The sequence below is a fragment of the Dermacentor andersoni genome, chromosome 3 (assembly GCF_023375885.2).
Source record: "Dermacentor andersoni chromosome 3, qqDerAnde1_hic_scaffold, whole genome shotgun sequence".
Taxonomy (NCBI): domain Eukaryota; kingdom Metazoa; phylum Arthropoda; class Arachnida; order Ixodida; family Ixodidae; genus Dermacentor; species Dermacentor andersoni.
In genome coordinates, this window is record NC_092816.1 from 95,136,692 (window position 1) to 95,147,131 (window position 10,440).

Here is a 10,440-nt window from a genome sequence, read left to right on the forward strand (position 1 = left end):
AGTATATATATGTTGTCTGAAAGAATAAAGAAACTGTGTTTCTCTCTTCGTCCTGTTGTTTAGCGCTGTTTTCTGCTCGTAATCGTGAACCAACCAGCCCTAATGCGTACTCTTCGGTGCTGGATCGCTTCGGCCTCCCGCTCCCTCAGCTCGGGATCTTCTTGATGTTGGATTGCCTGGGCTCAGGCGGCTCTAACGGCTGTATCGGCGCGCCGACGGCGAGCGCTTTCACGGGCGAGTTCTCGCCGCCTCTCGTAGAAAGCTGCCTGTTAAAGAGCTGCCTCTTTGGCCAAACCTGGCCCTTGCGCCACAAAACACCACACATCATCATCATCATTTCGTGGAGCGGCGCGAAAGCTCATGACTGCGTGGTCCTTGATTCGAATCACGCTTTTGGTAGGCTTTTTGTGTGTTTTGATATTACTGCATCATCGTACCGCTTTCACTGTCTGACTTCTGCAGCAGTTTTCACTTCTCACCACGAGGCCTGCCACGGAGGGTTCCTGCCAAAGGGAGTGGAACATGGTTGTAGGGGAGGGGGGCGTTTAGGTATACATGTAGCTTTAACGGCCGCAGACCATGAATAACGACACGTTGTTGCTGCGAATTCGTTTTATTGCAAAATAAAATGGAATGCTGGGTCGCCGGCGACCCAGCACTGGTACTATAGTGACGTTGGCAAAATAGTGAGACAGCCGAAGGCGCACCGCGAAGCGGCAAACCATATGTGTTACGTGCGCCCCAGTGAGACGGGCCAACCACTGACGACGAAGAACTGCCGCTTCGACATTACGCACTCTGTATCGATCGCTGCGATCCCGTTTGACGGAAGTTTAAGCGGGGGTTAAACGGAGCAAAGCGCGTCGTTCTTCATAGTACGTAGGCAAAGGCACATTTTGAGAAGCAAGAGAGGCAAGAGCTCCAGCAAAAGACATATTTCTCTGTGGGTACGTTGTATCGGGCACTTTCGAGATATAGCGCATAGGCTGCTCAGGTGCTGTTCAAAGGCTAATAAAAAAAGAAAATCACTCTGTAAATTTACCAGCTCTGCGGCGTTGCCTTGATCGGTTCAGAGGTGTGTACTCATTTACAATAGAGAGAAGTTTCGTTGCAGTTTGCATTTAAATTATTTCTTATCTGTACTATAGCAGTATGCCAGCCAGCACACCGGAGACGTGCTTGCACTTCTACAATCTTCCCGCTGCTCAGGAACCTTCAGCGTCATCATGAGCGTTACTGACGCGGACTTCAGTGAAAACACGGAAACGCACTGAGACGCTATGCGTGACTCCGTTTGCACGGCAGACGTTTGCAAGCATAGGCCGACGACTTCGATTGCCTCGTCTTTTCTAAAGAACCCTTGCTGGAGATGGGTCGACCAACAATGTCTTTTTTTTATGTCCGCCAGTTTCCCCCATCTTGCTGAAGTGGAAAAGCGATACCCATGAATGTGCTTAATCGAGAGCACGGTCATCGAAGGTGTTTTGAAAAAGCACCGACGAGAGCTTGGGCGTTCAGTAAGGTTACTGCGCTTATTAAAGAGACGCGAAAAAGAAACACCAAGCTTATGCACGTGTTAGTTTGAAAGCTCCCTTTTGTTTCCCGTGAAGAAAAAGGTTTGGTTATATTAGCGGGAGAAAATGAAAGCCTGACTTTTTCCCTTTCTTTGCGGCCAAACCGCGGCGCCCTTTCATCATCAGACGTCACGAATTCGATGGTATTTTCGAAATTATACGGTGTTGATTTTGCTTGCTCTGGAACACAGCGTAATAATTTTTTAAGCGTAAACATCTTACTAGCGCCGCACCAGACATTCGAAATGTCTATTAGCTCACGGGGAGCTCGTGATAGCAAGTTACGTTAAGCTTATTGCTTGAATTTGATGGCACTGAAAATGTTGGCAACTTTCGTCGCCGGCTTTTTTTTTTCGATGCTGTGCAGAGAACTACGAGCCCTCCTGCCGACTACCAATACCACTACTACTACCACTACTACTAACTAGTACTTACTAGCCATCGCTGTCACTGCTTTGCACTTTCGGCGAATCACAGCTGTGGTGGTGGAATGGAATGCGGGGAGCCGCTATACATAATATAGCATGACGGTGCCCTGCTTCACGGTTTGTACGCGGTATCATTTGAAAGGTTTGTTCTGTTGTGTTTATTAACAGCTCGTTTGTCGTTGTAACCAAATGATGACAAATACGTTTCTGTATAATTGCGGAACCTCAGCCAACTATAATAAGTGAAAAGATGCAGTGAAGAACATTATCGGCGTACAACAGTAGTCAACCGAGTGCAACCGAGTATTGCTTGAATTCCTTTCAACATAACCTTCTTTTTTCTTTTTCTGTCCTGGGAAACAGATGCCTGTCGAAAGCCCCTCCAGAGGGCACCTAATGGCCGTGCTCTGTAGAGTCACTGGAAAAAATTTAAGGAGTGCCGCAAAGGTCGGGATTTGACTGGCAACACTGAGCGGCCACCGCCATATACCTTCCAAGCCGATTGCGTCGCGGGAAGGCCGCCGTGTTGGAAGAGCTTGATATTCGGTGACACATCGGGTTGAGTGTTTACTGAAGTACAAATACTTTGTGCCCGGAGATAATGGTTGCTAAGAACGAAAATAAAATGTTATGTTGTGCGAAGTAATGCAGCCGGTGGTTGTTTTGCACGCCGATCGTGTTTACTACTGGAACTGTGCTACGATTGTGGGCAGCAGCTTACCGCCGCTATCGGGAGCTTATGCACGCGTTTTTTTTTTTCTTCCGCGGAGCGAGCTACGAAGGAAACATTTCGTCACTTGGAGCCGGAATGAGGCAAGCTTGTGCTTGGGCATGAACATCGTGGACCGCCGTCGGCTTCTATTGAATGTTTCCAAGCAGGACGAAACTAGCACCTGACAGTGTCACAGGCACGTACGTTCATTGTAAAATTTCACAAGCTAAATCGGGTACATCTAATTTAGTTTGTAAACGGATACCGCGCGTTCTCGATACTGCAGGGCGACTTTGTCCGCCGTATACGCATGACACACTGCGACTGCCGCGTGCGCACCGGAGTTTGGCCGTGATCGTAAGACGATCTGTGCACAGCAGGCGTAAAAACCAAGTTATATGACCATGTTGCGCACTAAATCTTGTGGAAGGCCAATATGAGCCATTTGCGTGATTACAGCAACGTATATGTACTTCCGTACACTGATACTGAGCGAGTTTGCTGAGCGGATATTCTTCTCAACTTATTTATGACTGTTTTCTTAGACTGCCAAGATTTGCTACCTGTGTAAAAAAGACGCAGGGACGCCCGCTGGTGACGTAGCACTTTCTTTTCTAAGTTACATAGGCGATGTATGAAATTTTTGTGCTTTTAGAGCGGCTTATGTAACATGCATAGTGACAGAGTAAACTAAAGCTACTGGGTGTTCTGTTGTTTTGTATTTCTTGTTATGCATCAAGCACAACATTATTTGGGTATGCACCGTAGCATTTCAACATAAACATAATATGTATGCTGACTTCAGTTCATTGCATGTGCTCGGCTTACAGGCTCAAAATTTGAAGCATGTGTTGTGAATATCACATGGCCATTGGTTTCAAGCTCGAAATGCGTATGTATAAATGAGCAAAGGATAGGTGGAAAAAAGGAAGTATCATGGGCCTCGTATTGACCATGTTTTTATTGACTGCGATCGTCACGATCTGCGAAAAACAAGTGCTATATGGGTCGAGTGACTCGAGGCGAGAGCGCGCTCACGTGCGCGGAGAAATGCGAGTACCTGGTGCACGTGAAGACGCGGCATTCTCGCGCGACAAGTGTGCCTTCGCGTGCAACGAGCACGGAATAACCACGTGTGTTGAGCAACAAACGTGTACACTTGTACCCGCGTCAAGCGTGCAAGACGCGAACGATCCCTGCAATGGACTCCTATTTTCGTAGCATCATTAACACCGCGTGCACTTCGCCTAAATATCTTCTAGAACAGTGCCGAAAAGCACAAGCAAGGCGTTCTTATACCTCGCACACGCGGGTGTTTTCTGTAGGCTTGAAGTTCTCCCGGCCGATTTTGTGTAACCACGCAGAACGATGCTCTCGGTCATTTTTCCCGGTCGGAATCTAGAAAAAAGTCTTTCCAGACTCAGTTCGGTTGCTGCATCCGAAGGAGCAGCAGCCAGGCATGATTTCCTTGCAGTCAAATGCGAGCGCGACAATCGAAACACACACACACACACACACACACACACACACACACACACACACACACACACACACACACACACACACACACACACACACACACACACACACACACACACACACACACACACACACACACACACACACACACACACACGCACACACACGCACACGCACGCACACACACACACACACAAACACACACACACACACACGCACACGCACGCACACACACACACACACACAAAAAAAAAAGAAAACGTAGGGAACCTGCGCTGCCTGCGCACTTTAACTCAGCCGGCCCTCCCGGCGCTTGGAAGGTATATGGCTATATGGCACCCCAGATGTCACATGGTACGGTTGGGCCAATGAACGCGTCGGCGGCGCGGGGAAAACGAATGCGGTACTCTGAAATTTTTTCCAGTGACTCTAGTGCTCTGTCACAGCGACCAGGGGTGCTCTGCTGGACATAGACAATTTCCGCCATATTGTCGATCGCCACCTTGTCAACTCTGATTGGCCGAGAGCATTGCTACTGCCTCTCTGATTGGCTCAAAATGCCGCCATTGCAGAAAATTGACCGGAATAGCACCACAGATCTCCAAAATTCGAAACTATGCGTATGGACTCGCTAATAAGGCTTTATGGTTATTTCCTTTTTGCAACATAATAGAAGCGTAAGCGCAGAGAAGAAATATATAGGGAGTCAATTACTAACAACTGTATTTTCTTAGAAACTGAGTAAGGGAGCAGAGAGCAAGACGACAACCTGCGTGCGCATATATTTAATGCAATGCAACTCACAGAATCTGTTCCGCACTGAGAGAGCTTAACAGACGGTGCAATAGATACGCAACAGCCAGAATTTTACTTATCTGGAATGTTTCCATGATCTCTTTTGTCCACTGATTTTTGTGTCGTTCGGAGTCCGAGGCTTGAAAGTTCCTGCTGGACGTCCGGTTCAGCTCGCTGTCTGAAATCTCCTAATGCACTCCTAGCCAGAGTCACTGTTGCGTGCCTAAGGAGGGCTGACGCTTGTCGAGGAAACTTAAGAAGGGTTTATTTATACATTTGTGGGGGCAAATACCAGAAAAAAAAATAAACGAAAGCTCCTCGAAAGAGGAGGAAGAACTTTATTAAAAACACCAGTCAATGAACGTCAGGAGAGAAATGCTTCTCCCCCTTCGCCCCTAGCCGTCGGCCGGAATACCTTGAGACACAGCAGCAGCAAGGGCTTGACCGATGAGGTCCCGCTGGACGTTGGGGTCTGGGCTGCGGAGCAAAGCCTCCCAGGATTCTAGAGTGCGCGAGCTATCATTCTTAGCCGGACATGTCCACACCATGTGAACCAGATTTGCTGCCTCATCACAGAATTTGCACTTTGACCTGAATACTCCTGGATGCCACTTGCTGTAGAGTACGGGGTTTGGAAAAGCCCCCATCTGTAATTTCCTCCACATAACCTCATCTTTCTTGCTGAGCGTTCTGTCCGCTCCCGGGTAAATTTGGCGATTTAGTCTGTAGTATGCTATGATTTCCTGGTATGCGCGCATATCCTCTCTTCTGTTTATAGTTTCGGTGGTTTGGGAGCTTCCGGGGGTCGACCGGTAAGTGAGACCTCGGGCGACCGAATGAGCCTCCTCGTTCCCTCTAAGTCCCTGGTGAGCTGGTGCCCAAACGAGCAGAACAAGCTGCCTGGGTCCTCCTTCCCTGTTTAATATACGGATGGCAGTTTCCGTCACCCTCCCCGATTCGTAATTTCTCACAGCGTTTTTGGAGTCGCTGATGACCACATTTACCCCCCTTTGGCTGAGGGCCAAGGCTATGGCTACTTCCTCAGCTTCAACCGTCTCGACGCCACTGACTGTGCAGCACGCCACCGGTGTTCCGTCTTCTCTAACCGCCACGGCCGCGTGTGCCGCTTTGCTTTCATATTCCGCAGCGTCCGTATATAGGACGTCCTGTCGACAAGTGTATCTAGCTTGTAATGCCTCTGCCCTGTCTTTACGCCTGCCGTCGTGAAAGGCAGGGTTCATGTTTCTGGGTAGCGGAGGTATTTTTATCTTGTCCCTGATATGTCTGGGTATGTCTCCTGAGCGCACTTGCTCATGTTTGGGCTCGTAGCCTAATTTCTCTAAAATTTTCCTGCCTGTTTTAGATCCAAGTAGCCTTTGGTGCTGCGCGGTAACGGCAGCCTCAATCAGTTCCTCGAGAGTGTTCGACACACCCAGCTTCATAAGTTTGCCGGTGGGCGTGTTCGGGGGGAGTCCGAGCGCGACCTTGACACTTTTCCTAATAATGATTTCGAGCTTGTTCCGTTCTACAGAACTGAGCTTGAGGTAGGGTGCCACGTACACTATCCTACTGATTACGAAGGCTTGTGCTAGCCTCAGGAGATTCGCCTCCTTCATCCCAGCGTGCCTGTTCGCTATTCGTCTGATAAGACGACACGTTTGATTTGAACTGGCTTCTAACCTAGCAAGCGTTTCATAATTTTTCCGGTTGGCCTGAATCCTCAGCCCGAGGACGCGGATACTGTCGACCGCAGGGATCTCGGCGCCGTTGACGTACAGGTGGATGCCCGCCTCACGCTTTTGGTGAAGCCGCCGTTTTCCGGGGGGCATCAGGAACAGCACTTCCGACTTTTCGGCCGAACATTTAAGTCCTTTGGGTTTCAGGTACTCCTCGATAATGTCAATTGCATTTTGCAGGGAGCTTTCAATTTGCCCATCACTGCCCTTGTTTATCCATAGTGTTAAGTCATCCGCGTATATGGTGTGGTTTAGATTCTCAATTTCCCCCAACCGTTCAGGGAGTTTCAACATAGCAATGTTGAAGAGGGTAGGTGATAAAACCGAGCCCTGCGGCGTCCCCACGTTACCCAGGTCAATGCTCTTTATAGATTCTTCCCCTATCTTGAGAGTGGCTTTCCTGTTGGTAAGAAAGTCCTTGATGTAATCGTACACTCTCTTCCCGACATTGAGTGAGTTCAAATTCTCCAAGATGCACACGTGCCTCACGTTGTCGAATGCCTTTGCCACATCTAACCCCACAATCACTTTCGTGTCTCGCGTTTGCTTATCTATAATTTGGTCTTTGAGCTGCAGCATCACGTCGCATGCCGACAGCTTTGGTCGAAAACCGATCATGGTGTCCGGATACAATCCATTTTCCTCCATGTACCTATTGAGCCGCGTCAGAACAACGTGCTCCATAAGCTTACCCACGCAGGAGGTGAGCGATATAGGCCTGAGGTTCTCGAAGCCTAGTTTTTTACCCGGCTTGGGAATGAAAATGAGGTTGGCGAGTTTCCACTCCTGCGGTATCGTCCCCTTCTCCCAGCACTCCTGCATGTACGTTGCGAGGTTGGCGATTGAGCTGTCGTCTAAATTACGGAGCATTTTGTTGCTCACTCTGTCCGGCCCTGCCGCTGACTTAGTCCGTAGCCGATTAATCTCCGCTCTGACCTCAGCCAGGGTGATGGGGGCGTCTAATTCCGAATTCTCTCCCCCTCCGTAGTCCGGGAGGGGTTCAGGTCCGGCGGGATTGATGTACATATTCCTAACTACTTCTAAGAGTTCCTTCTTAGTGCCATCAAACTGATGTGCCATTCTTTCCAGCTGTTGTTTGGACGCTGACTTTGTGCTATCCGGATCTAAGAGGTGGCGAAGAAGTCGCCACGTCCCCGCGGTACTCATATTCCTCTCCATCTGATCGCAGACGTTCCCCCAATTTTGCTTCGTGAGCGTGATTGCGTGCTCTTCAATTTCCTTGTTTAAAGCCGCTATCTGTTTCCTGATATTTCGATCCCATCTCTTCTGTCGAAGTCGGTCCTCCAGCCTTTTCTTTTTCCTCCAGAGATTAACTAATCTCCTGTCTACCGCTTCGTTGTCCCCCTCAGTTTCCACCACTTCGGTGGCCTCTTTAACAGTGCGCACTACGCCATCGCTCCACTCTGCAATATTAGAGATGGGAGCCGGGTCTCCCCTGAGTGCCCTGAAAGAGTCCCAATTTACAGCCTCCACCCTCCTTTTCCGGGAGGTTGTCGGGCCTCCTTCTACCACCACTTCTATGATTTTGTGATCGCTGCCTAAGTCTTCGTTTGTATTGCACCACGTGGCTTTAGTGCCGTTCCCCGTCAAGGTGAGATCGGGTGTCGTATCACACGCGACACTATTTCCCTTCCTCGTAGGCTGCATCGGGTCGGTTATTAAATCCAGATTGTGAGTTTGTATGTCGTCCCACAATTTCCTACCTTTGATCGAAGTCTGCTTATATCCCCATGCCGTGTGGTGAGCATTAAAGTCCCCCACGATCAACAGCGGGTTGTTCTTAATTTTACGTAGCGTCGTCGCGAAGAGATCCCCGAAGTCGCATTTTCTTTGTCTGGGAGAGCTGTACACATTTAATACAAACAAGCTACAGTCTTTCTTTCTTCGCGGTATCAGTTCTACGAGGACGTGGTCGATTTGTGCATTCCCGGTGTCATGCTGCACCGCTGTGACGTTGCGCCTGATTAAGGCGGCCACCTGCGTGCTTTCGCCTTCGCCTAGATAGGATTTGTACCCCGACAATTTTGCCTTTCTGCCGCATTCCTGTAGTGCTATTAGCTCCGGTCGATCCCCGTTCCTCAGGAATTCCTGTAGGACCGCACGCTTGCGCGTGAAGCCTCTACAGTTCCATTGCCAAACGGTGTTTTTACTGGATCTGTGAGCCATGACTGCCAACTAGCTGAGTTCCTAATACTTGCTGGGTGAGCTGCTCATATGCCCGGTCTCTCTTCGCAAATTCTGCCTTAAGTTCTTCAGTGAGTTTATTATCCCTCTGATGCAGTCGCTCTGTGAGATTGTTATCTCGCTGATGCAACTGCTGTGTCAGATTTTGGAACATCCCCAACATGCGTTCCTCGAAGGCCTTGCGCCATTCATCGTCCTGACCAGACTTGGTCTCAAATTTTTCCTCCAGTTTCGCTATCTTAATGTCTATCACTGCCTCTATGTCCTTATCTATCACGTGCTTCTCCATTTCCTTCGCCCTCTTTTTAGCAGGAGGCGGAGACGCTATCTGCTCCTCTGATCCTTCTGTATTTGGCTTTTGCGACACTTGCAGTTGTTTAACATGTGCTGAATTAGGCTTAAGCGCTATCTTAAGCTCCTCCATTTGCCTATTAATCGCGGCTAGCTGTTCTTTAAGCATGCGATTCTCTTCCTTAATCTGAAACATTTCCTCATCGCGTTTATCCTGGGAGGCCCTGCCTGCCCAACCCACCTTTCTGTTCGGAGACGTGGATCTCGCTGGATTGTTGACGTCAGCGCTGCCGGAGGTCCCCGTATTCCCGCGCCCGGCCTTCTGTTGCGTCTCCCCTTCCTGCCGTTGCGGCAGTCGCGGAAAGGAATCCGACCTCCCTCTCGACATGCTCCGCTGTCTCGACGGACTCCTGGATCTGCCTTGATTCTTTTCCCATCTGCTCCTTCCTACTTCAGCCTCCTTCGCCTTCCGCTCTTCCTCCTCCAAGCGCAGCTTGGCCTGCCATTGCCTCTTCTTTATCGTATAAGGGGTCCTGAAAGCTTCCTTGCATTTCCGGTCTGCCGTTAAATGACCTTTGCCGCACAACTTACACTTGGGCTTACATGCGTGATCCTCAGGTGGAGACGTCATTCCGCATCCCCGACATTGAACTTGTTCGCTGACACATACGTCCGATCTGTGTCCTAGCTCACCACACTGGTAGCACACCTCGTAGCGTTTCTTGTAGAGCACACACTTCAGAGGTACGCCATAACAGTACATCCACCTCGGCACTGTCTCGTTTTTGAAGGTGACGATTGCCGAGCTGGAGTTGCCCATCTTCCTGACTCCAAGTATCGGCGGGTTCCTCGGGTTACCGAAGGCCTCAGTCAGTTCCTCTATTGTCAATCTCGGGTCGATGCCGTGCACCACACCCCGCCCGTTGTCTTCGCGCGGAGCAAGGTACGCCGTGACTTCGTAGTCCTTGTTTTCTATCTTGATAGACTTAACCTTGGTCACCTTCCAGACAGTGTCCATGTCTGGGGTGCTGAAAATCAGGGTGCCTTGCTTGTCGTTAACAATAAGCACGTCTTTTTCTTGTCCCTTAACCCAGGGGATTTGCGCTGCCATGCGCACCGCCGCACTCAGCCTGGTAGTCGGAACTTTTGCGAGCGCCAGCCCGTTCTTCGGCCGAAGGATGATCTTGTAGTCGTTCGGCGGTAATCGCGGAAGGTGCGAC

At 49.6% G+C, this 10,440-nt stretch overlaps 1 protein-coding gene across 1 annotated transcript; it reads right to left on the reverse strand.

Moving 5' to 3' along the window:
* Positions 1-5,383: 5,383 nt before the first annotated feature.
* On the reverse strand, positions 5,384-7,804 carry LOC140216518 (uncharacterized). The gene has a single exon (XM_072286860.1). The coding sequence runs from the start codon at positions 7,802-7,804 to the stop codon at positions 5,384-5,386; it is 2,421 nt and encodes an 806-aa protein (XP_072142961.1).
* Positions 7,805-10,440: the final 2,636 nt, after the last annotated feature.

What these genes read in the sequence shown, in the direction of transcription:
- LOC140216518 (XM_072286860.1), bottom strand. Translation starts at nt 7,804, where the DNA reads ATGGCACATCAGTTTGATGGCACTAAGAAGGAACTCTTAGAAGTAGTT.